General features: G+C 46.7%; 1 protein-coding gene across 1 annotated transcript in view; it reads left to right on the top strand.

Annotated features, from left to right (window-relative positions):
• Positions 1 to 27,299, top strand: part of elp4 (elongator acetyltransferase complex subunit 4) — a 122,908-nt gene that overhangs the window by 13,440 nt on the left and 82,169 nt on the right. The window contains exons 4-8 of the mRNA XM_036981322.1: positions 32 to 163; positions 1,402 to 1,556; positions 3,837 to 3,921; positions 12,263 to 12,451; positions 26,698 to 26,815. Of these exons, the coding sequence (XP_036837217.1) occupies positions 32 to 163; positions 1,402 to 1,556; positions 3,837 to 3,921; positions 12,263 to 12,451; positions 26,698 to 26,815 (679 nt within the window). The remainder of the gene's footprint in view (positions 1 to 31; positions 164 to 1,401; positions 1,557 to 3,836; positions 3,922 to 12,262; positions 12,452 to 26,697; positions 26,816 to 27,299) is intronic.

The raw sequence follows: 27,299 nt of genomic DNA, 5'->3' as shown, positions 1-27,299 counted from the left end.
GTAAACAATGCAATTGTGTTATTATCTGTAGGAACTCCCCGCCCCCATCCTGGATGACATCGCCAGCCCCAAAACAGTGGAGGACCAGGCAAAGTCATGTGACCCTGAGAGTCAGGACGCCATGAAGATCGCCTGGCGCTACCAGCACCTGCCAAAAGTACAGGTAAGCGTATGTGTGTAGGCAGTCAAGGCATGGGGTCACAGGTCTAGCTCTTGGTTCTATGGGGGTGATGATTGTCTTCACCTCTAAATCCATCAGCTCCTAAACTCCTAGCCTCTCCATTCAGAGCTGGTGGAGATTACTCACACTTAGCTGCTGCTAGGTGGGGCCTGTCGACACACACATACACACCCTGCCTAGCCTGGGAAACCAGGGTACCTGCAGCCTATCTAATGGCACGCCACCCGCCTTAACCCTCATAACCCAGATCTGTCCCTCTGTCCCCTCTTAAATCCCTGTCTATCCCCTTACCAGGGGCACTGGCAATACACTCTTTCTTCCACTCTAAGGAATGGTGACCCCCTCCATCCTCCTCTCCTCCCCTCTCTCCCCTGCCCAGGCTATAATCCACATCGCTATGTGGATTAACAGCACACAGCAAGTCCCTGGAGATCTCTCTTTCTCTGTCTCTCTTTGGAAACGTCTTTATCTCTGTGTCTTTCCCTCACCTCTCCCCCTTCCCCAGCCTCCCAAAACCAGACTTTACAAACCAAACTGTCAATAAGCCCCAGCCAGAGGATTTACATCCCAAATTCACTCCCTGAGTCCCCCTCCACCCCCATTCCCCCTACACACCTCTCCTGCCAACCCTCTCCGCGTTGCCCTGTCTAATGAAGACATCAGATCAAAGGTGAGGTGGCCGGGGCCGGCCTGGAACACTAAGCGGTTCTCCCCCCTGCTTACGAAGAGAAGATGAGCCACTGACCCCCCCCCCCCCCTGACTCGCCCATCCTGTCAGGAGAGGGGCACACCGGGGGCCCTAATCCAGATTAGTGGTAGATTTAAGAGCCCGTCTGACAATGGGGCCCCTGGTTGCTTTCACTGGGGAGAGCAGGGCTATAGAACTCTCCCTTTCACCCAGGAGAAAACATCCTTCTACTCTCCCTCAGACCGGCACGGCTGTTTTCACAGCCACAAGTGGACGGTTATGTGGAGACATGATTAACATGCTGGTTGTAGTAGTTTAACTTCTCTGCAAGTTTTAATTTGATCAAACAGGATTTTGAAACACTTGTATGAACTATGAGCAGGTCATTTATTTAAAGTTATCATACTCTACTTGTTGAAAGTGAGGACGTTTCACACTTACGAAGTAGGATTATCTACCCTAGTTGCAATGTGATCAACAGCAGTGTCAAATGGACACGGCTTTTCTCTCAACACTAACTGTTGACCCTCAGACGGCCCTGGCGTCCTCGTCGAGGTTCGGACACTACTACGACGTCTCCAAGACAATGGACCCTGAGATCTGCCAGGCGGCCAGGTGCCACGGCTTCTACCTTCCAGAACACTCCACCGCTGTGACATCACCCACCGCCACCACCTCCGGCCAGAGGTAACCCGGCAACCCCTGAACACTACCCCACCCTTATCTCTTCATGGTGCTCAGTATTATTTACACAATATATTGTGAGAACTTAGTCAAAACCTGAGAAGCTCACCCTACAACCTGAGGAGCCAACCGTACATTGACACATATCTAGTAGTACACGTATCACGTTTTGGAAGCATCTAAGAGACACTATTGTCATAATTTAGAGAAGCTTTTGGATTAGGTTGGGATTAACCTACAGTGTGAAGAGTAATTGTAGATGGGCAATGCTTAGACAGTTACTCTAACTAAACCCCCCCCCCATCAGATCAGGATGGTCTATTATGGTCAGTTTCTGATGTTTATAACCAGCTGGTTAAGCCTGTATAAAAACAGGGTCAGTCTCTAGGTAGGAAGGCTAGTTGGCTGAGATGAGACATTCAGCAGTGGTGAATGTAGAGGGACCGTTTGCTGTGAGTTTGTTTTGTTCATCGTTGAGTGTGCTTAGGGTTCAGAGGTCAGGCACACTATTTACATGAGAGAGAGCGGTGAGACACACACAAGCGCATATACACACACACACACACACACACACACAGTCAGATACCGAGTCAGACACGATTGGCAAACAGGCCAATCTGGAGCGGAGATGAGGTTTTATAGAACCCCTCTGCTTTCATGTCTGCAAACAGACACCCTTTAACTCTGGACCATGCAAACGCGAGTGAGTGTGTCTGGCCAATTTCAGTTGACTCATATTCACTATCACTGAGCAGTGTTGAGTAAATCATTGTCATAGGAAATCTTTTTTATTTTGTCCTTTACGTTGTTAGACAGAATCCATCCTTCTCCTGTCGTTCTGTGGGTTAGTAATTAAGTCTGACAGTGGCATTGCCATCATAGTGGCACTGCCCATCAGGTTCTCTGAATAGAACACTGATCTGCCAGACAACATGACAGCTGGTCAGCAGGACTATAGGCTATACCTGCACTGCTCACATAAACACACAGACAGACATACACACACAGACAGACAAACAGACATACACACATTCTCACTCCCTAGCCTCCCCTCTTGCACGTGGCCACCACCCCATGTTGCTACCCTAGCTGTTAAATTGCTCCGTTTCACTCGCTGGCATAATTGGCACAAATTGCTCTCTAGGTGATACAGCCCCTGTTGTTGAAGACCAAGCCTCCCCTCTCTCTCCTTTCTCCTTAGAGTGGAGGACGAGGGATGTAGCATTGAGCTAATGTGGCCTCCCTGAGTATGATACTAATTAGCACATGCGCTAGCCCCCGTGGCTAAGCACCTAGCCCTCAGCACCACCTGAATGGAGGGTGCCCAGTGGGGGCGGACGAAGCACAATGCCCTCAAACACAATGGCCACCAAGTGGAGGAAGCCAGCCCGGGGCTGCCTCTGACTCCAGGAGGAGGGAAGGAAAGCTGGTGGAATGGTTCTGCTATGAACCCCTGCAGGGTCAGAAGGCGCCATTGTTTTTGTTAATGATGAACAATCAGAGGCAATATGTTTGTTCTATGTGTAGCTATATGAGGAAGTGTGTACTGTGCCTGGTGTTTGTTTAGGCATATGTATATGTGCCTGCTGTCTGGCTGGTGTGTGTCTGTCTGTTCCCCTGTGGGTAAGAATGTTCTTTAGTTCTGTTAGCCTGTAATTGCTGGCTAGCGTAACGACCTACTGTAAGACTCAATGGACAGTGGTTGTTACTACAGCCAGCTGATCTTAAGGAAGGATTTCTGTGTAAAACTTTACCCTGGCCATGATGTTGGCACATGGTTGCCTTGGCAGGAGGTTATGTTAGGGTGGTTTGTGGTTATTAGGGAAAGGCAGAGATCTATTGTGAGTGACTTGTGTCCCTTGTCAATGGTGCACATCTTACCCTTCATTAACCATTCAAACACTGTGCCCATCCAATCGTAACCAGCAACCCATTAAAAAACCTTTCTCAGCTAGTGTGTGTGTGTGTGTCTGTGTGTGTCATTACACCTCCAATCGGACCCTCAGGGAGCTGACAGGCCACCACGTTTTAATTAGATTACCTGAATAAATGAATTGAATCTCTTGATAAGGCTCCTCCATTATATTCATCTGCTCTAGTGGTCATTGTAAAGCCCTGTCATGGGGGATAAGGAGCATTTGACTTCGTCTGTTGAGACTTGATACCTGTCCTGCAATAACCTCATGTTCTACTCCCTCCTTCCCTCTTTCTCCTCTCCTCCTCCATCCCTCTTTCTCCTTTCCTCTTCCCTCTCTTTACCCCTCCTCTCCGCCCTCTCTCCAGCCCTATGCCAGAGACCTACTCCTCTCTGCTGAACAATCTCCAGGAGGTCATCCACAGGGAAGGCTTTGATGGATCCGTCCCCCAGGTAGGTACGCTCACTCTCACACGTCCATAGTCCTGTCACTACCCCTATACTCCCAACCCATATTACAGCTATCCTCTATCCAAAGAGTTCCCCATATAGGGGTCCCAAAGACCTCCTGCCCCTTACAATGACCATATATACCAGTCCGCCCGGGCACACATTACTGCTAGCTATACTCTAACCTGCTCCTCTCTACTGTTAGCTATACTCTAACCTGCTCCTCTCTACTGTTAGCTATACTCTAACCTGCTCCTCTCTACTGTTAGCTATACTCTAACCTGCTCCTCTCTACTGTTAGCTCTTCTCTAACCTGCTCCTCTCTGCTGTTAGCTATACTCTAACCTGCTCCTTTCTACTGTTAGCTCTTCTCTAACCTGCTCCTCTCTACTGTTAGCTATACTATAACCTGCTCCTCTCTGCTGTTAGCTATACTCTAACCTGCTCCTCTTTGCTGTTAGCTATACTCTAACCTGCTCCTCTCTGCTGTTAGCTATACCCTAACCTGCTCCTCTCTGCTGTTAGCTATACTCTAACCTGCTCCTCTCTGCTGTTAGCTATACTCTAACCTGCTCCTCTCTGCTGTTAGCTATACTCTAACCTGCTCCTCTCTACTATTAGCTATACTCTAACCTGCTCTACTCTAACCTGCTCCTCTCTACTGTTAGCTATACTCTAACCTGCTCCTCTCTACTGTTAGCTATACTCTAACCTGCTCCTCTCTACTGTTAGCTATACTCTAACCTGCTCCTCTCTACTGTTAGCTATACTCTAACCTGCTCCTCTCTACTGTTAGCTATACTCTAACCTGCTCCTCTCTACTGTTAGCTATACTCTAACCTGCTCCTCTCTACTGTTAGCTATACTCTAACCTGCTCCTCTCTACTGTTAGCTATACTCTAACCTGCTCCTCTCTACTGTTAGCTATACTCTAACCTGCTCCTCTCTACTGTTAGCTATACTCTAACCTGCTCCTCTCTACTGTTAACTATACTCTAGCCTGCTCCTCTTTACTGTTAGCTATACTCTAACCTGCTCCTCTCTGCTGTTAGCTATACTCTAACCTGCTCCTCTCTACTGTTAGCTATACTCTAACCTGCTATACTCCAACCTGCTCCTCTCTACTGTTAGCTATACTCTAACCTGCTCCTCTCTACTGTTAACTATACTCTAGCCTGCTCCTCTTTACTGTTAGCTATACTCTAACCTGCTCCTCTCTGCTGTTAGCTATACTCTAACCTGCTCCTCTCTACTGTTAGCTATACTCTAACCTGCTCCTCTCTGCTGTTAGCTATACTCTAACCTGCTCCTCTCTGCTGTTAGCTCTACTCTAACCTGCTCCTCTCTACTGTTAGCTATACTCTAACCTGCTCCTCTCTACTGTTAGCTATACTCTAACCTGCTCCTCTCTACTGTTAGCTATACTCTAACCTGCTCCTCTCTGCTGTTAGCTATACTCTAACCTGCTCCTCTCTGCTGTTAGCTCTACTCTAACCTGCTCCTCTCTACTGTTAGCTATACTCTAACCTGCTCCTCTCTACTGTTAGCTATACTCTAACCTGCTCCTCTCTACTGTTAGCTATACTCTAACCTGCTCCTCTCTGCTGTTAGCTATACTATAACCTGCTCCTCTCTACTGTTAGCTATACTATAACCTGCTCCTCTCTACTGTTAGCTATACTCTAACCTGCTCCTCTCTGCTGTTAGCTCTACTCTAACCTGCTCCTCTCTACTGTTAGCTATACTCTAACCTGCTCCTCTCTGCTGTTAGCTATACTATAACCTGCTCCTCTCTACTGTTAGCTATACTATAACCTGCTCCTCTCTACTGTTAGCTATACTATAACTTGCTCCTCTCTACTGTTAGCTATACTATAACCTGCTCCTCTCTACTGTTAGCTATACTATAACCTGCTCCTCTCTACTGTTAGCTATACTCTAACCTGCTCCTCTCTGCTGTTAGCTATACCCTAACCTGCTCCTCTCTGCTGTTAGCTATACTCTAACCTGCTCCTCTCTGCTGTTAGCTATACTCTAACCTGCTCCTCTCTGCTGTTAGCTATACTCTAACCTGCTCCTCTCTACTGTTAGCTATACTCTAACCTGCTCCTCTCTACTGTTAGCTATACTCTAACCTGCTCCTCTCTACTGTTAGCTATACTCTAACCTGCTCCTCTCTACTGTTAGCTATACTCTAACCTGCTCCTCTCTACTGTTAGCTATACTCTAACCTGCTCCTCTCTACTGTTAGCTATACTCTAACCTGCTCCTCTCTACTGTTAGCTATACTCTAACCTGCTCCTCTCTACTGTTAGCTCTACTCTAACCTGCTCCTCTCTACTGTTAACTATACTCTAACCTGCTCCTCTCTGCTGTTAGCTATACTCTAACCTGCTCCTCTCTGCTGTTAGCTATACTATAACCTGCTCCTCTCTACTATTAGCTATACTCTAACCTGCTCTACTCTAACATGCTCCTCTCTACTGTTAGCTATACTCTAACCTGCTCCTCTCTACTGTTTGCTATACTCTAACCTGCTCCTCTCTACTGTTAGCTATACTCTAACCTGCTCCTCTCTACTGTTAGCTATACTCTAACCTGCTCCTCTCTGCTGTTAGCTATACTCTAACCTGCTCCTCTCTACTGTTAGCTATACTCTAACCTGCTCCTCTCTGCTGTTAGCTATACTCTAACCTGCTCCTCTCTGCTGTTAGCTATACTCTAAACATGCTCCTTTCTGCTGTTAGCTATACTATAACCTGCTCCTCTCTACTGTTAGCTATACTCTAACCTGCTCCTCTCTACTGTTAGCTATACTCTAACCTGCTCCTCTCTACTGTTAACTATACTCTAGCCTGCTCCTCTTTACTGTTAGCTATACTCTAACCTGCTCCTCTCTGCTGTTAGCTATACTCTAACCTGCTCCTCTCTACTGTTAGCTATACTCTAACCTGCTATACTCCAACCTGCTCCTCTCTACTGTTAGCTATACTCTAACCTGCTCCTCTCTACTGTTAACTATACTCTAGCCTGCTCCTCTTTACTGTTAGCTATTCTCTAACCTGCTCCTCTCTGCTGTTAGCTATACTATAACCTGCTCCTCTCTACTGTTAGCTATACTATAACCTGCTCCTCTCTACTGTTACCTATACTCTAACCTGCTCCTCTCTACTGTTAGCTATACTATAACCTGCTCCTCTCTACTGTTAGCTATACTATAACCTGCTCCTCTCTACTGTTAGCTATACTCTAACCTGCTCCTCTCTACTGTTAGCTATACTCTAACCTGCTCCTCTCTACTGTTAGCTCTTCTCTAACCTGCTCCTCTCTGCTGTTAGCTCTTCTCTAACCTGCTCCTCTCTGCTGTTAGCTCTACTCTAACCTGCTCCTCTCTGCTGTTAGCTCTACTCTAACCTGCTCCTCTCTGCTGTTAGCTATACTATAACCTGCTCCTCTCTACTGTTAGCTATACTATAACCTGCTCCTCTCTACTGTTAGCTATACTCTAACCTGCTCCTCTCTACTGTTAGCTATACTCTAACCTGCTCCTCTCTGCTGTTAGCTCTTCTCTAACCTGCTCCTCTCTGCTGTTAGCTATACTCTAACCTGCTCCTCTCTGCTGTTAGCTCTACTCTAACCTGCTCATCTCTACTGTTAGCTCTACTCTAACCTGCTCCTCTCTGCTGTTAGCTCTTCTCTAACCTGCTCCTCTCTGCTGTTAGCTCTACTCTAACCTGCTCCTCTCTGCTGTTAGCTCTTCTCTAACCTGCTCCTCTCTGCTGTTAGCTATACTCTAACCTGCTCCTCTCTGCTGTTAGCTCTACTCTAACCTGCTCCTCTCTACTGTTAGCTATACTCTAACCTGCTCCTCTCTGCTGTTAGCTATACTCTAACCTGCTCCTCTCTGCTGTTAGCTCTACTCTAACCTGCTCCTCTCTACTGTTAGCTATACTCTAACCTGCTCCTCTCTGCTGTTAGCTATACTCTCATCCATATCAAATAATTGCCCTTCCCAACACCCCTCTTCAAGTTACCATGTTAATTCCTCTCACCTGACTAGAATGACTTCATCAGTGTTATGTGATGCTTTCAGCAGAGCAGACAGCTGTGTGTGTGTGTGTGTGTGTGTGTGAGTGTGTGTGTGTGTGTGTGCCATCTTTGAAACATATCTTTGTTTTAATGATTATCAATCCTCTTCAGAATGTCAGAAATGCCATCTGTCTCTCTCTGTGTTTCTATTTTAGTTTTTCCACTGAGGTGTGTGGAGGGTGGGGGGGGGGGCGGGTCACTTAGATTCTGTGACCCCTCTGCTCCTCACCTGGAGCCTCCTCCCCCCTCTCCCCCTGTCACTCACACACAAGATTACACCCCTGACCCAGCGCTGTCAATCATTCATTAATTAAGCTCTGACATCATCAAAGCGCTTTTGGCAGAGCAGAGGAATGCAGACAGGCCCAGATGGACATGGGCACCATCACAAGAATTTCCAGTATAGGGAAGAATGTGTGTGTGTGTGTTTCCACCCCTGCTCATACTGTTTGTCTTGGATGTTGGCTACAGAAACCAGGCATAATATTATCACTTCATAATGCAGTCTCTTTGGGCCCTATATGTTACTCCTTCTTTGCTATAATTTGGTGTTTTCCGGCTTGACTGTCAGGTGTCTTTTGTTCTGGGGCAGTACGGTTTGGCTGTATGGTGGGGCTCTGGTTGGTGGGTTTGGGCTGTGTTTTGGCACTGTTCCCCGACTCTCTATAGGAGTACTAAACAGCTTCTCTCTATAGGAGTACTAAACACCTTCTCTCTATAGGAGTACTAAACACCTTCTCTCTATAGGAGTACTAAACACCTTCTCTCTATAGGAGTACTAAACAGCTTCTCTCTATAGGAGTACTAAACACCTTCTCCCTATAGGAGTACTAAACACCTTCTCTCTATAGGAGTACTAAACACCTTCTCTCTATAGGAGTACTAAACACCTTCTCTCTATAGGAGTACTAAACACTTTCTCTCTATAGGAGTACTAAACACCTTCTCTCTATAGGAGTACTAAACAGCTTCTCTCTATAGGAGTACTAAACACCTTCTCTCTATAGGAGTACTAAACACCTTCTCCCTATAGGAGTACTAAACACCTTCTCTCTATAGGAGTACTAAACACCTTCTCTCTATAGGAGTACTAAACAGCTTCTCCCTATAGGAGTACTAAACACCTTCTCTCTATAGGAGTACTAAACACCTTCTCTCTATAGGAGTACTAAACACCTTCTCTCTATAGGAGTACTAAACACCTTCTCCCTATAGGAGTACTAAACACCTTCTCTCTATAGGAGTACTAAACACTTTCTCTCTATAGGAGTACTAAACACCTTCTCTCTATAGGAGTACTAAACACTTTCTCTCTATAGGAGTACTAAACACTTTCTCCCTATAGGAGTACTAAACACCTTCTCTCTATAGGAGTACTAAACACTTTCTCTCTATAGGAGTACTAAACACTTTCTCTCTATAGGAGTACTAAACACCTTCTCTCTATAGGAGTACTAAACAGCTTCTCTCTATAGGAGTACTAAACACCTTCTCTCTATAGGAGTACTAAACACCTTCTCCCTATAGGAGTACTAAACACCTTCTCTCTATAGGAGTACTAAACACTTTCTCTCTATAGGAGTACTAAACACTTTCTCTCTATAGGAGTACTAAACACCTTCTCTCTATAGGAGTACTAAACACTTTCTCTCTATAGGAGTACTAAACACCTTCTCTCTATAGGAGTACTAAACACTTTCTCTCTATAGGAGTACTAAACACTTTCTCTCTATAGGAGTACTAAACACCTTCTCTCTATAGGAGTACTAAACACCTCTCTATAGGAGTACTAAACACCTCTCTATAGGAGTACTAAACACTTTCTCTCTATAGGAGTACTAAACACTTTCTCTCTATAGGAGTACTAAACACCTTCTCTCTATAGGAGTACTAAACACCTTCTCTCTATAGGAGTACTAAACACTTTCTCTCTATAGGAGTACTAAACACCTTCTCTCTATAGGAGTACTAAACACCTTCTCTCTATAGGAGTACTAAACACCTTCTCTCTATAGGAGTACTAAACACCTTCTCTCTATAGGAGTACTAAACACTTTCTCTCTATAGGAGTACTAAACACCTTCTCTCTATAGGAGTACTAAACACTTTCTCTCTATAGGAGTACTAAACACCTTCTCTCTATAGGAGTACTAAACACCTTCTCTCTATAGGAGTACTAAACACTTTCTCTCTATAGGAGTACTAAACACCTTCTCTCTATAGGAGTACTAAACACCTTCTCTCTATAGGAGTACTAAACACCTTCTCTCTATAGGAGTACTAAACACCTTCTCTCTATAGGAGTACTAAACACCTTCTCTCTATAGGAGTACTAAACACCTTCTCTCTATAGGAGTACTAAACACCTTCTCTCTATAGGAGTACTAAACACCTTCTCTCTATAGGAGTACTAAACACCTTCTCTCTATAGGAGTACTAAACAGCTTCTCTCTATAGGAGTACTAAACACCTTCTCTCTATAGGAGTACTAAACACCTTCTCTCTATAGGAGTACTAAACACTTTCTCTCTATAGGAGTACTAAACACCTTCTCTCTATAGGAGTACTAAACACCTTCTCTCTATAGGAGTACTAAACACCTTCTCTCTATAGGAGTACTAAACACCTTCTCCCTATAGGAGTACTAAACACCTTCTCTCTATAGGAGTACTAAACACCTTCTCTCTATAGGAGTACTAAACACTTTCTCTCTATAGGAGTACTAAACACCTTCTCTCTATAGGAGTACTAAACACTTTCTCTCTATAGGAGTACTAAACACCTTCTCTCTATAGGAGTACTAAACACTTTCTCCCTATAGGAGTACTAAACACCTTCTCTCTATAGGAGTACTAAACACCTTCTCTCTATAGGAGTACTAAACACCTTCTCTCTATAGGAGGAAACGTTGGCCTCTCTTCATGATGTTGCCACAGCAACAGGCATGTTACTACAGTTCCCTTCCCACTGGAGCCCAGGGGTCTGATAAACTGTGGTGGGATGTCTCTGACACACATACAAGCAGACAGGAAGTGAGTCAGGGATAAACGTTTGAGAGAATAGAAAAGGAGAAAGACAACAGGAATGACTGAGTGATTGAATAAGTTGGTCAGGAAGTGTAGGAGAAAGAGAGAGAGGGAGCGGGAAGAGGACAGAAGAGTGATACCCCTCCCTTGGGATTGTGCAAGGCCAACAGTGGAAACTCCTAGTAACAATGAGGTTTATTTATCTTAGATAGCACCAATGCTGAAAAAGGCCCTAGATCAATGGACGAGAGGAGAGAAAGAGAGATTGGAGAGGGCATAGAAAGAAGCAGGGTAAGAGGGATGAGAGAATAGAGAAAAGCATGCTGGGACATAAGGAAAAGCGAGAGACTGAGAAAAAGGGAAACACCAAAGCAGGGAGAAACTTTATTCTATAGTCTTAGGGTGTTTTGTGAGGGTGGGCAAGACTTTGAGGGTAACACTCTACCCCTCCGTCCACCACCCCTCCCCATGGCCCCCCTTGGCCGGCAAGGCTCGTTCTGGTGCCAAGAATGTGCCGGCATTTCTGGGTGGCAGCCATATTGGAATCCTGTCTGACAGGTCCATTGTGCCCCTGTCAGATGGCCCCTGTGATTGGGCAGTTGTGTCCAATCACGTTTGGCGGCTGTGTTCCGATGGTCTGTGCTGGTGAGCAGACTCTCCTGTCCTGTGGGGCTGCTAGTGTCTGTAAACTCTCCACTGTTTTGTTTACTACCACAACGTGAGGGGTTTTAATTACCAACATAAATATAATAAGTATTTTCTACGGTCATAGACACATGCCCAATATTTTAGCTAAAAATGCAATGATAATGTGTCATTTCAACAACATATGAGGCATGGAACTCCATGACAATTCCTTACATGCACTGTTTTTATCAAGAGTCTCAGTATCTTTCTCTCTCTCTCTTTCTCTCTGTTTCTCTCTCTGTGTTCTTCTCTCTCGCCCCCCCCGCTCTCTCTCTCTCTCTCTCTCTCTCTCTCTCTCTGTCTCTCTCTCTCTGTCTCTCTGTCTCTCTCTCTCTGTCTCTCTCTCTCTGTCTCTCTGTCTCTCTCTCTCTGTCTCTCTGTCTCTCTCTCTCTGTCTCTCTCTCTCTCTGTCTGTCTCTCTCTCTCTCTCTCTCTCTCTCTCTCTCTCTCTCTCTCTCTCTCTCTCTCTCTCTCTCTCTCTCTCTCTCTCTCTCTCTCTCTGTCTCTGTCTCTGTCTCTGTCTCTCTCTCTCTCTCACACAGACCAAGTCACGGAACATCCTACGGATCGGGCTGCACTCCCTCGGCTCCGCCCTGTGGGATGACGACCTGTGTTGCCGTGAAAACCCAAGCCACGGCCACGCCCTCACCACCTTCCTTTACGGCCTCCGGGCCATGCTGAGGTCATCGCTCTCTGTTGCCGTGGTTACCGTGCCCTCACACCTCATCCAGGTATGAGTATGTGCCGTTCACTAAGACTGTCACAAAGGGCACATAGGCGTGTCACATGCACCCCAGCATTTTCAATTCATGTTCATCGCCTTTCACATGTAACATTGTTCTATGGATTATCAGTAGTGTTGTTAACAGGAATCAACACCCTGGAGCGCAGTGTCACCAGGGTTAGACTACAGTATATGTATGGTCAACACCCTGGAGCACAGTGTCACCAGGGTTAGACTACAGTATGTGTATGGTCAACACCCTGGAGCACAGTGTCACCAGGGTTAGACTACAGTATATGTATGGTCAACACCCTGGAGCACAGTGTCACCAGGGTTAGACTACAGTATGTGTATGGTCAACACCCTGGAGCACAGTGTCACCAGGGTTAGACTACAGTATGTGTATAGGTCAACACCCTGGAGCACAGTGTCACCAGGGTTAGACTACAGTATATGTATGGTCAACACCCTGGAGCACAGTGTCACCAGGGTTAGACTACAGTATGTGTATAGGTCAACACCCTGGAGCACAGTGTCACCAGGGTTAGACTACAGTATATGTATGGTCAACACCCTGGAGCGCAGTGTCACCAGGGTTAGACTACAGTATATGTATGGTCAACACCCTGGAGCACAGTGTCACCAGGGTTAGACTACAGTATATGTATGGTCAACACCCTGGAGCACAGTGTCACCAGGGTTAGACTACAGTATATGTATGGTCAACACCCTGGAGCACAGTGTCACCAGGGTTAGACTACAGTATATGTATAGGTCAACACCCTGGAGCACAGTGTCACCAGGGTTAGACTACAGTATGTGTATAGGTCAATACCCTGGAGCACAGTGTCACCAGGGTTAGACTACAGTATATGTATGGTCAACACCCTGGAGCACAGTGTCACCAGGGTGGAGCGCAGTGTCACCAGGGTGGAGCGCAGTGTCACCAGGGTTAGACTACAGTATGTGTATGGTCAACACCCTGGAGCACAGTGTCACCAGGGTTAGACTACAGTATGTGTATAGGTCAACACCCTGGAGCACAGTGTCACCAGGGTTAGACTACAGTATGTGTATAGGTCAACACCCTGGAGCACAGTGTCACCAGGGTTAGACTACAGTATATGTATGGTCAACACCCTGGAGCGCAGTGTCACCAGGGTTAGACTACAGTATATGTATGGTCAACACCCTGGAGCACAGTGTCACCAGGGTTAGACTACAGTATATGTATGGTCAACACCCTGGAGCACAGTGTCACCAGGGTTAGACTACAGTATGTGTATGGTCAACACCCTGGAGCACAGTGTCACCAGGGTTAGACTACAGTATATGTATAGGTCAACACCCTGGAGCGCAGTGTCACCAGGGTTAGACTACAGTATATGTATAGGTCAACACCCTGGAGCACAGTGTCACCAGGGTTAGACTACAGTATGTGTATAGGTCAACACCCTGGAGCACAGTGTCACCAGGGTTAGACTACAGTATATGTATGGTCAACACCCTGGAGCACAGTGTCACCAGGGTGGAGCACAGTGTCACCAGGGTTAGACTACAGTATGTGTATAGGTCAACACCCTGGAGCACAGTGTCACCAGGGTTAGACTACAGTATGTGTATAGGTCAACACCCTGGAGCACAGTGTCACCAGGGTTAGACTACAGTATATGTATGGTCAACACCCTGGAGCACAGTGTCACCAGGGTTAGACTACAGTATATGTATGGTCAACACCCTGGAGCACAGTGTCACCAGGGTTAGACTACAGTATGTGGTCATATGAAGCCAGTGGGTCTCACTGTTTCAGAATTGAAAGAGGGGTCCACTTTGCTGTCTGTGTGTGTGTGCTGTCTGTGTGTGTGTGTGTGTGTGTGTGTGTGTGTGTGTGTGTGTGTGTGTGTGTGTGTGTGTGTGTGTGTGTGTGTGTGTATGCACACGTCCGTCCGTTTGTGTGTACACGTCCGTCCGTCCGCCCGTGTGTGTGTGTGTGTGTTGGGCCTACTGAAGGCTGCTCTGCTCTGTCCTCAGTGGGCTGCTACATTGCCCCCTTTTGTTTTGACTGTTTCCTCTCTAGGTTTCTTCCTAGGTTCTGACCTTTCTAGGGAGTTTTTCCTAGCCACCGTGCTTCTACACCTGCATTGCTTGCTGTTTGGAGTTTTAGGCTGGGTTTCTGTACAGCACTTTGAGATATCAGCTGATGTAAGAAGGGCTATATAAATACATTTGATTTGATTTTGATTTGGGCCTCTTGACATTATGGGCAGTGCCACCCAGTCTCTCAATGGGACAAGGCTCTATGTTGGCTTAGCCACCCAGTCTCTCAATGGGACAAGGCACTATGTTGGCTTAGCCACCCAGTCTCTCAATGGGACAAGGCTCTATGTTGGCTTAGCTACCCAGTCTCTCAATGGGACAAGGCACTATGTTGGCTTAGCCACCCAGTCTCTCAATGGGACAAGGCACTATGTTGGCTTAGCCACCCAGTCTCTCAATGGGACAAGGCTCTATGTTGGCTTAGCCACCCAGTCTCTCAATGGGACAAGGCACTATGTTGGCTTAGCCACCCAGTCTCTCAATGGGACAAGGCACTATGTTGGCTTAGCCACCCAGTCTCTCAATGGGACAAGGCTCTATGTTGGCTTAGCCACCCAGTCTCTCAATGGGACAAGGCACTATGTTGGCTTAGCCACCCAGTCTCTCAATGGGACAAGGCACTATGTTGGCTTAGCCACCCAGTCTCTCAATGGGACAAGGCTCGATGTTGGACTCTTATTCTGGGAGTCCTCAGCCATTCATCCATTAGACAAGCAGGGATGGCATGTGGCTTAGGCTCTAATGGACTGTTCAGTGCATTCAGAGGACTGTTTCACTGTTAGTCTACACCTGTTGTTTACGAAGCATGTGACATATACACATTTGATTTGAACGTCTTTGTTGGTTGTTGTTGTTGCAGTAATTACATGCATCTATACATATTCTGTGTGTTCTATTAGATTAGATTTATTAGGATCTCCATTAGCCGATGCCGATGGCGACAGCTATTCTTATATGGGGTCCGACACACAACGAAAAGACAAGAATTTACAATTGACATATATTTAAAACATTAACATGTAGTGTGTGTGTTCATCTGTCAGTTACACATGTCAGTACATACACACAACCAGTAGGTCACATGTCAGTACATACACACAACAAGTAGGTCACATGTCAGTACATACACACAACCAGTAGGTCACATGTCAGTACATACACACAACCAGTAGGTCACATGTCAGTACATACACACAACCAGTAGGTCACATGTCAGTACATACACACAACCAGTAGGTCACATGGGGGAGGGGCGTCGCCCCGTGAGGTGTTGCTTTATTTGTTTTTTGAAACCAGGTTTGCGGTTCACTTGCTCTATATGAGATAGGAGGTCCATGCACTCATGGCTCTGTATAATACTGTATATGAGATAGGAGGTCCATGCACTCATGGCTCTGTATAATACTGTAGATGAGATAGGAGGTCCATGCACTCATGGCTCTGTATAATACTGTATATGAGATAGGAGGTCCATGCACTCATGGCTCTGTATAATACTGTATATGAGATAGGAGGTCCATGCACTCATGGCTCTGTATAATACTGTATATGAGATAGGAGGTCCATGCACTCATGGCTCTGTATAATACTGTATATGAGATAGGAGGTCCATGCACTCATGGCTCTGTATAATACTGTATATGAGATAGGAGGTCCATGCACTCATGGCTCTGTATAATACTGTATATGAGATAGGAGGTCCATGCACTCATGGCTCTGTATAATACTGTATATGAGATAGGAGGTCCATGCACTCATGGCTCTGTATAATACTGTATATGAGATAGGAGATCCATTCACTCATGGCTCTGTATAATACTGTATATGAGATAGGAGGTCCATGCACTCATGGCTCTGTATAATACTGTACGTGTCTTTGAATTTGTTCTGGACTTGGGGACTGTGAAAAGACCCCTGCTTGCATGTCTAGTGGGGTAAATGTGTGTCAGTGCTGTGTGTAAATTGACTATTCAAATCATTTGGAACGTATAACACATTGTTTCTTATAAAAACAAGAAGTGATGCATTCAGTCTTTCCTCAACTCTTAGCCAAGACAGACTGTCAAGCACAGTATTAATATTAGATCTCTGATTAGAATGAAGAGCAAGACGTGATGCTCTGTTCTGGACCAGCTGCAGCTTAACTAGGTCCTTCTTTGCAGTACTTGACCACATGACTGGACAATAATCAACACATAACAATCATTTTTTCACCTCTCCCACATTTCAAACTTACAATGCTCATCTTTTATTATTCGTTTTTTTATACAATTGCTCTCTGTTCGTTGTTGGCATTTCCTGCCTAAGTTTGGCTACTTTATTCGTGTGTGTGTGTGTGTGTGTGTGTGTGTGTGTGTGTGTGTGTGTGTTCGTCCTTACTCTGGACCCTCAGTGTGGAGTAGATGGGGACATATGGCAGACGGTGGCTCTCTCCCAGAAACTCAGCCACAGAAACACACTCACTAGAACAGACATCCAGACCAGACCGATCTGATGTAGGGCTGGGCGAAATGGCCTAAAAATCATATCTTGATTTTTTTTAAAAATCTAATTTATGGATGATTTCATGATATACAGTATATATTTGTAATGTTTTCTCTAAATAAGCGTTGTTGCACAATTTCAGGTCAAATACACTGCATTTCAAACAGTCAGCAATAATCTAATGAATTCAGGGCTTATAAAATGATATCTAGGCTAAATATAAGCCTTCCGCATCCATAAGACCCAATAATAATTTAAATGTTTGTCAATATAGTTGAACCTTTATTGTATGCTATAGCTTGGAACATAAATACATGGGACTCTAGATGACATCATAATGAGGTTTTGTTTCCAACATTTCGTCTGTTTTCCTAAAGAAGTTAAATCCGCTACGTGTTTTGTTTCCTTGCCACAATACTAACAAGAATCGCGATACTGGTATGTTCCCGGGCCCTACCCTGTACCCCCTAACCCTGTCCTGAGAGGTAGTATGGACAACGATGCCTTCACTGATGGGAGTGACCACTGACTGTCCCTCTCTGGTCTGAATACTAAACCCTTCATATCTGATTCTCTACCCCCCTCCACCCTGTAACAACCACGTGATGTTGGAGGTCTAGCAACACGTGATGTTGGAGGTATAGCAACACGTGATGTTGGAGGTATAGCAACATGTGATGTTGGAGGTATAGCAACACGTGACTGTGATAGAGGAAGCTTTATTTAGCTAGTTGGTTAGTCTGGTCTCTCTCAGCCACAGACAGTCTAGACTGGCAGCAGTGGGGCTAGCTGGGCTATCCATTATTAAACACCCACACCCAAGGAGGAAGAGTGATGCACAGAAAGCCTCCTCACACCGCCCAGTGCCACAGTCCACTTGAAACTTTAATCAGGACCTCGGTCCCCTTGCTCATCACACACACCCATCATTCAGAGCCCCACTAGTTTTGATCCCTACCTTTTTAGCTAAAAATAATAATATATATTATTTTTTGAGGGATGCATGCTTTGCATGTAATGTTGACATTAATACGTGTCACACATCAGTTTGGAAACGATGTACATTTAAAAAAAAAAGATATATATTGAGTTAATAAAGCCACATACAAACTTGGTCTTTTTTTTGCTTTCTTGAGTAAGGCAGCTCCAAAATGCAGGTGTTTCAGCCTAGCTCAGTGCTTTCTGTGGTGGAGGGGCAGCCAGTGGAAAATACAGAACATAGGGGTTGGTAATGTTCTCTATTTGCGCCGTGAATGGCTCAGTGTTCTGTCACTCATGGGGACACTACGTCACCGCCAAATCTAAGGGTAGAGCTCGAAATTCAAGCCCCTTGGGTGCTGCCTTAGTTACATTAGTAGTGCCCATCCAAGAAGATTCAAGGTCATTGGCCACAGATAAAATTATGTCAAATCACATACAGTTGAAGTCGGAAATGTACATACACTTAGGTTGGAGTCATTAAAACTTGTTTTTCAACCACCACAAATTTCTTGTTAACAAACTATAGTTTTGGCAAGTCGGTTAGGACATCTACTTTGTGCATGACACAAGTACTTTTTCCAACAATTGTTTACAGACAGATTATTTCACTTATAATTCACTGTATCACAATTCCAGTGGGTCAGAAGTTTACATACACTAAGTTGACTGTGCCTTTAAACATCTTGGAAAAATGATGTCATGGCTTTAGAAGCTTCTTATTGACATTGTTTGAGTCAATTGGAGGTGTACCTGTGGATGTATTTCAAGGCCTACACAGTGCCTCTTCGCTTGACATCATGGGAAAATCAAAAAATATCAGCCAAGTCCTCAGAAAATAAAATGTAGACCTCCACAAGTCGGGTTCATCCTTGGGAGCAATTTCCAAACGCCTGAAGGTACCACGTTCATCTGTACAAACAATAGTACGCAAGTATGAACACCATGGGACCACGCAGCCGTCGTACTGCTCAGGAAGGTTCTATCCCCTAGAGATGAATGTACTTTGGTGCGAAAAGTGCAAATCAATCCCAGATCAACAGCAAAGGACCTTGTGAAGATGCTGGAGGAAACAGGTACAAAAGTATCTATATCCACAGTAAAACGAGTCCTATATTGACATAACCTGAAAGGCCGCTCAGCAAGGAAGAAGCCACTGCTCCAAAACCGCCATAAAAATGGCAGACTACGGTTTGCAACTGCACATGGGGACAAAGATTGTATGTTTTGGAGAAATGTCCTCTGGTCTGATGAAACAAAAATAGAACTGTTTGGCCATAATGACCATTGTTATGTTTGGAGGTAAAAGGGGGAGGCTTGCAAGCTGAATAACACCATCCCAACTGTGAAGCACGGGGGTGGCAGCATCATGTTGTGGGGGTGCTTTGCTGCAGGAGAGACTGGTGCACTTCACAAAATAGATGGCATCATGAGGTAGGAAAAGAATGTGGATATATTGAAGCAACATCTCAAGACATCAGTCAGGAAGTTAAAAGCTTGGTCGCAAATGGGTCTTCCAAATGGACAATGACCCCAAGCATACTTCCAAAGTTGTGGCAAAATGGCTTAAGGACAACAAAGTCAAGGTATTGGAGTGGCCATCACAAAGCCCTGATCTCAATCCTATAGAACATTTGTGGGCAGAACTGAAAAAAGCGTGTGCGAGCAAGGAGGCCTACAAACCTGACTCAGTTACACCAGCTCTGTCAGGAGGAATGGGCCAAAATTCACCCAACTTATTGTGGGAAGCTTGTGGAAGGCTACCCGAAACGTTTGACCCAAGTCAAACAATTTAAAGGCAATGCTACCAAATGCTAATTGAGCGTATGTTAACTTCTGACCCACTGGGAATGTGATGAAAGAAATAAAAGCTGAAATAAATCATTCTCTCTACTATTTTTCTGACATTTCACATTCTTATAGGGTTGCCATGGACCCAAATATATTTTGGGTCCATGGCCAGGAATTTCCCCAGACCTTAATCCCATTGAGAATTTGTGGTCAGTCCTCAAGAGGCGTGTGGACAAACAAAACCCCCCAAAATTCTGGCAAACTCCAAGCATTTATAATGCAAGGATGGGCTGCCATCAGTCAGGATGTGGCCCAGAAGTTAATTGACAGCATGCCAGGTTAGATTGCAGAGGTCTTGAAAAAGGAGAGTCAACACTGCAAATATTGACTCTTTGCATCAACTTCATGTAATTGTCAATAAAAGCCTTTGAAACTTATGAAATGCTTGTAATTATACTTCAGTATTCCATAGTAACATCTAACAAAAATATCTAAAGACACCGAAGCAGCAAACTTTGTGGAATTTAATATTTGTGTCATTCTCAAAACCTTTGTCCACGACTGCATATAGGGGAAAGGATAACTGCATTGAAGCGGCAAGACGTCAGCATTTGGTTTATTGATTGTGATATGTTGTCTGATGACCTACAGGTAACTGCCAAAATCAGGGAAACACTTGAGTAAATGAGGCATACATAGTATATTGAAAGCAGGTGCTTCCACACACATGTGGTTCTTGAGTTAATTAAGCAATTAACATCCCATCATGCTTAGGGTCATATATAAAAATTCCTAGTTGCCCGTTTTTTGGCTACCATGGCTAGAAGATCTCAGTGACTTTGAAAGAGAGGTCTCTATAAGGAGCATAGGGGGTTTAAAGGGTGTGTGCATCAGTCACCAGATCTCACCCCAATTGAACGCTTATGGGAGATTCTGGAGCGGCGCCTGAGACTGTATTTTCCATCACCAAAACACCAAATTATGAAATTGATCGTGAAAGAATGTTGTCACATCCCTCCAATAGACTTCCAGACACTTGTAGAATCTATGCCATGGCTCCTTGAAGCTGTTCTGGTGGCTCTTGGTGGCCCAACGCCCTATTAAGTTGGTGTTTCCTTTATTTTGGCAGTTACCCGTATGTGAAGGAGAAGCCACCAGACAGTGAGGGGACAGACAAATCATATTAAAGGTTATTTGTCACGTGCGCCGAATACAACAGGTGTAGTAGACCTTACAGTGAAATGCTTACTTACAGGCTCTAACCAATGGTGCGGAAAAAAAGGTGTGTGTGTGTAGGTAAGTAAAGAAATAAAACAACAGTAAAAAGACATTTGAAAAAAGAGTAGCAAGGCTATATACTGTTAGTCAGGCTTATTGAGGTAGTATGTACATGTAGGTATCGTTAAAGTGACTGTGCATGTATGATGAACAGAGAGTAGCAGAAGTGTAAAAAGAGGGGTTGGCGGGTGGTGGGACACAATGCAGATAGTCCAAGTAACCATTTGGTTACCTGTTCAGGAGACTTATGGCTTGGGGGTAAAAACTGTTGAGAAGCCTTTTTGTCCTAGACTTGGCACTTCGATACAGCTTGCCATGCGGTAGGAGAGAGAACAGTCTGATGGGTGGCTGGGCTCTTTGACAATTTTTAGGGCCTTCCTCTGACACCGCCTGGTGTAGAGGTCTTGGATGGCAGGGAGCTTTGCCGTACACACTACCCTCTGAAGTGCCTTGCGGTCAGAGGCCGAGCAATTGCCGCACCAGGCAGTGATGCAACCGGTCAGGATGCTCTCGATGTTGCAGCTGTAGAACCTTTTGAGGATCTCAGGGCCCATGCCAAATCTTTTTCATTTCCTGAGGGGGAATAGGCTTTGTTGTGCCCTCTTCACGACAATCTTGGTGTGTTTGGACCAATCTAGTTTGTTGATGTGGACACCAAGGAATTTGAAGCTCTCGACCTGCTCCACTACAGCCCCATCGATGAGAATGTGGGCGTGCTCAGTGCTCCTTTTCCTGTAGTCCACAATCATCTCCTTAGTCTTGGTTACGTTGAGGTATAGGTTGTTATTCTGGTACCACCCGGCCAGGTCTCTGACCTCCTCCCTATAGACTGTCTCGTCATTGTCGGTGATCAGGCCTACCACTGTTGTGTAGTCAGCAAACTTAATGATGGTGTTGGAGTCTTGCCTGGCCATGCAGTCGTGGGTGAACAGGGAGTACAGGAGGGGACTGAGCACGCACCCCTGGGGAGCTCCAGTGTTGAGGATCAGTGTGGCAGATGTGTTGCTACCTACCCTCGCCACCTGTCAGGAAGTCCAGGATCCAGTTGCAGAGGGAGGTGTTTAGTCCCAGGATCCTTAGCTTGGTGATGAGCTTTGAGGGTACTATGGTGTCGAACACTGAGCTGTTGTCAATGAACAACATTCTCACATAGGTGTTCCTTTTGTCCAGGTATGAAAGGGCAGTGTGGAGTGCAATAGAGATTGCATCATCTGTGGATCTGTTTGGGCTGTATGCAAATTGGAGTGGGTCTAGGGTTTCTGGGATAATGGTGTTATGTGAGCCATTACCAGCCTTTCAAAGCACTCCATGGCTATGGACGCTATGGAACAGCTGATGCTCTCATGCATGCCTCAGTGTTGCTTGCCTCGAAGCGAGCATAGAAGTGATTTAGCTCGTCTGGTAGGCTCGTATCACTGGGCAGCTCTTGGCTGTGCTTCCCTTTGTAGTCTGTAATAGTTTGCAAGTCCTGCCACATCCGACGAGCGTCTGAACCGGTGTAGTATGATTCAATCTTAGCCCTGTATTGACGCTTTGCCTGTTTGATGGTTCATCTCAGGGCATAGTGGGATTTCTTGTAAGCTTCCGGGTTAGAGTCTCGCACCTTGAAAGCGGCAGCTGTACCCTTTAGCTCAGTGCGAATGTTGCCTGTAATCCATGGCTTCTGGTTGGGGTATGTACGTACAGTCACTGTGGGGACGACGTCCTCAATGCACTTATTGATAAAGCCAGTGACTAATGTGGTGTATTCCTCAATGTCATCGGAAGAATCCCGGAACATGTTCCAGTCTGTGATAGCAAAACAGTCCTGTAGTTTAGCATCTGCTTCATCTGACCATTTTTTTATAGACCGAGTCACTGGTGCTTCCTACTTTAATTTTTGCTTGTAAGCAGGAATTAGGAGGATAGAGTTGTGTTCGGATTTACCAAATGGAGGGCGAGGGAGAGCTTTGTACGTGTCTTTGTGTGTGGAGTACAGGTGATCTATAATTTTTTTCCCTCTGGTTGCACATTTAACATGTTGATAGAGTTTTGTAGAACTGATTTAAGTTTCCCTGCATTAAAGTCTCCGGCCACTAGGAGCGCCGCCTCTGGGTGAGTGGTTTCCTGTTTTCTTATTTCCTTATACAGTTGACTGAGTGCGGTCTTAGTGCCAGCATCAGTCTGTGGTGGTAAATAAACAGCCACGAAAAGTATAGCTGAAAAGTATAGCTGAAAAGTATAGCTGAAAATTATAGACAGGATGTTCATTTAGTTGGCCATCCTAAAATCACAGACCACACACACACTATTGGTGGCCCACCCCTCTAAACAGTACAATTAAAATGTGTGCTAAGTAATTTCGCTCACCCGGGGTTTAATTTCTGTGTGTGACTGACCTCAGCCTCTAAGTGCTCTGAGGCATGACTGGGGGGACATGCATACTTTAACAGTAGAACACAAGTGTAAAGGATGGAGAACAAGAAAGGAAGATAAGACAGGAAGGCATGAAAACTGCATCAGGCAGGTGGCAGGCAGCCAACACAGAGAGGAGGACCTTAATGATTTAAGAGGCTGAGGAGATGAATAATAGAAAACTCCCACCATCCCTGCGTCCCTCTCTTCCTCTCTTACTGTGTTCCTCTCTCCCTCTCTTCCTGTTTTCCACTCTCCCTGCGTCCCTCTCTCCCTGCGTCCCTCTCTCCCTGCGTCCCGCTCTTCCTCTCTTGCTGTGTTCCTCTCTCCCTCTCTTCCTGTTTTCCACTCTCCCTGCGTCCCTCTCTCCCTGCGTCCCTCTCTTCCTCTCTTGCTGTGTTCCTCTCTCCCTCTCTTCCTGTTTTCCACTCTCCCTGCGTCCCTCTCTCCCTGCGTCCCTCTCTTCCTCTCTTGCTGTGTTCCTCTCTCCCTCTCTTCCTGTTTTCCACTCTCTCTGCGTCCCTCTCTCCCTGCGTCCCTCTCTTCCTCTCTTACTGTGTTCCTCTCTCCCTCTCTTCCTGTTTTCCACTCTCCCTGCGTCCCTCTCTCCCTGCGTCCCTCTCTTCCTCTCTTGCTGTGTTCCTCTCTCCCTGCATCCCTCTCTCCCTGCGTCCCTCTCTTCCTCTCTTGCTGTGTTTCTCTCTCCCTCTCGTCCTGTTTTCCACTCTCCCTGCGTCCCTCTCTCCCTGCGTCCCGCTCTTCCTCACTCACTGCGTCCCTCTCTTCCTCTCTCCCTCTTCCTTTCTCCCTCTCTCCCTGCGTCACTCTCTCCCTGCGTCCCTCTCTCCCTGCGTCCCTCTCTTCCTCCCTCCCTCTTCCTCTCTCCCTCTCTTCCTGTGTTCCTCTATCCCTCTCTTCCTGTGTTCCTCTTTCCCTCTCTTCCTGTTTTCCTCTCTCCCTCTCTTCCTGTTTTCCTCTCTCCCTCTCTTCCTGTTTTCCTCTCTCCCTCTCTTCCTGTTTTCCTCTCTCCCTCTCTTCCTCTCTCCCTCTCTTCCTGTTTTCCTCTCTCCCTCTCTCCCTGCGTCCCTCTCTCCCTGCGTCCCTCTCTCCCTGCATCCCTCTCTCCCTGCATCCCTCTCTCCCTGCGTCCCTCTCTCCCTGCGTCCCTCTCTCCCTGCGTCCCTGTCTCCCTGCGTCCCTCTCTCCCTGCGTCCCTCTCTCCCTCTCTCCCTGCGTCCCTCTCTCCCTGCGTCCCTCTCTCCCTGCGTCTCTCTCTCCCTGCGTCCCTCTCTCACTGCGTCCCTCTCTCCCTGCGTCCCTCTCTTCCTCTTTCCCTCTCTCCCTGCGTCCCTCTCTCCCTGCGTCCCTCTCTCCCTGCGTCCCTCTCTCCCTGCGTCCCTCTCTCCCTCTCTCCCTGCGTCCCTCTCTCCCTCTCTCCCTGCGTCCCTCTCTCCCTCTTCCTCTTTCCTTCTCTTCCTGCGTCCCTCTCTCCCTGCGTCCCTCTCTCCCTCTCTCTCTGCGTCCCTCTCTCCCTGCGTCCCTCTCTCCCTCTCTCCCTGCGTCCCTCTCTCCCTCTCTCCCTGCGTCCCTCTCTCCCTGCGTCCCTCTCTCCCTGAGTCCCTCTCTCCCTGCGTCCCTCTCTCCCTGCGTCCCTCTCTCCCTGAGTCCCTCTCTCCCTCTTCCTCTTTCCCTCTCTCCCTGCGTCCCTCTCTCCCTGCGTCCCTCTCTCACAACCTCCCTCCTCCCTCCCTGCGTTCCCCCACCCTCCCTCCCTCCCTCCCTCCCTCTATCACCCTGCATTCCTCTCTCTCCCTCTTCCTTGTTCTCTGCTGTCACAACAGAGGGAGATCTGACCAGCAGGGGGAGCCCTCCTCGAGCGATCCTCTCCCCTTCACTCCTTCAACTGTGTGTTTGTGTTCTTGTGTGCATGTTGCGTGTGTGTTTGTCTTTGTGCATGAGTGTACATATACACATCTCTCTACTTGTGTGTTATGTGGTACAAAGATATTATGCAGCATCTCCTCCTTGCTGCTCCTAATGTTTACCTTTAACCCCCAAGCCATTCTACATCTGACCTCAACAACTGTCCCCCCCCACACCATTCTACAACTGACCTCAACAACTGCCCCCCCACACTATTCTACATCTGACCTCAACAACTGCCCCCCCCCACACCATTCTACAACTGACCTCAACAACTGCCCCCCCCCACACCATTCTACAACTGACCTCAACAACTGCCCCCCCCACACCATTCTACATCTGACCTCAACAACTGCCCCCCCACACCATTCTACATCTGACCTCAACAACTGCCCCCCACACCATTCTACAACTGCCCCCCCCCCCACACCATTCTACAACTGCCCCCCCCACACCATTCTACATCTGACCTCAACAACTGCCCCCCCACACCATTCTACAACTGCCACCCCCACACCATTCTACATATAACCTCAACAACTGCCCCCCCACACCATTCTACATCTGACCTCAACAACTGCCCCCCCACACCATTCTACATCTGACCTCAACAACTGCCCCCCCACACCATTCTACATCTGACCTCAACAACTGCCCCCCCCACACCATTCTACATATAACCTCAACAACTGCCCCCCCACACCATTCTACATCTGACCTCAACAACTGCCCCCCACACCATTCTACAACTGCCCCCCCCCACACCATTCTACAACTGCCCCCCCCACACCATTCTACATCTGACCTCAACAACTGCCCCCCCACACCATTCTACAACTGCCCCCCCCACACCATTCTACATATAACCTCAACAACTGCCCCCCCACACCATTCTACATCTGACCTCAACAACTGCCCCCCCACACCATTCTACAACTGCCCCCCCCCACACCATTCTACAACTGCCCCCCACACCATTCTACATCTGACCTCAACAACTGCCCCCCCACACCATTCTACATCTGACCTCAACAACTGCCCCCCCACACCTTTCTCCATGTAACCTCAACAACTGCCCCCCCCACACCTTTCTCCATGTAACCTCAACAACTGCCCCCCCCCCACACCTTTCTCCATGTAACCTCAACAACTGCCCCCCCCCCCCCCCCCCTAATTTAATTTCAGCGCTGACGTCAGGAGGTTTTCAATTACCTGTGATCTCTCATCTTTCTCTCTCCCTTTTTGTCTCTTTCCCTCACCCTCACTCTCCATCTCTCTTTCTTCTCTCCATCTCTCTCTCTCCTACAGAACAGAGCTCTGATGGGCAATATAACCAGGTTGTGTGACACAGCCATCGCTCTAGAGTCCTTCAGAGGCTCAGAGAGAGAGACCAACCCCCTGTACAAAGATTACACAAGGTGTGTGTGTGTGTGTGTGTGTGTGTGTGTGTGTGAGAGAGAGATTGTGGAGGCTGGTCGGCTAGGCAGGCAGGCCCCTCACAGGGCAGCCCAGGCTGTCAGGGCCTGTTAGTGGGCTGCTGCTCAATCAGACGTGCTCCTCACTAGACAGGCCGGGGGGGATTCAGCTGCCACGCCGCACTCTCCCCCTCGCCCCTCTCACCCCCCAGCAGAGCTCCTCTCTCCTGTCCTCCCTCCACACACATACAACCCCAGTCCCATATACCCCTGAGGCCTGGTGTAGAGCAGAGTGGACCAATGCTGGGGAATCCATATTCTTCACCATCACTCTCTCCATCTTTTTCTCTGTCCACTCCTCTCTCCATAGATGGTTTAGTCTGCTCTGACATGGAGGATGACAGTCTGAGAGGGGGAAGAGGAAGGATATATATATATATATATATATATATATATATATATATATATATATATATATATATATATATAAGCATC

This window comes from Oncorhynchus mykiss, chromosome 6 (genome assembly GCF_013265735.2).
Source record: "Oncorhynchus mykiss isolate Arlee chromosome 6, USDA_OmykA_1.1, whole genome shotgun sequence".
NCBI lineage: Eukaryota > Metazoa > Chordata > Actinopteri > Salmoniformes > Salmonidae > Oncorhynchus > Oncorhynchus mykiss.
Note: the sequence above shows the minus strand (reverse complement) of the source record. Positions and strands in the feature narration are given on the sequence as shown.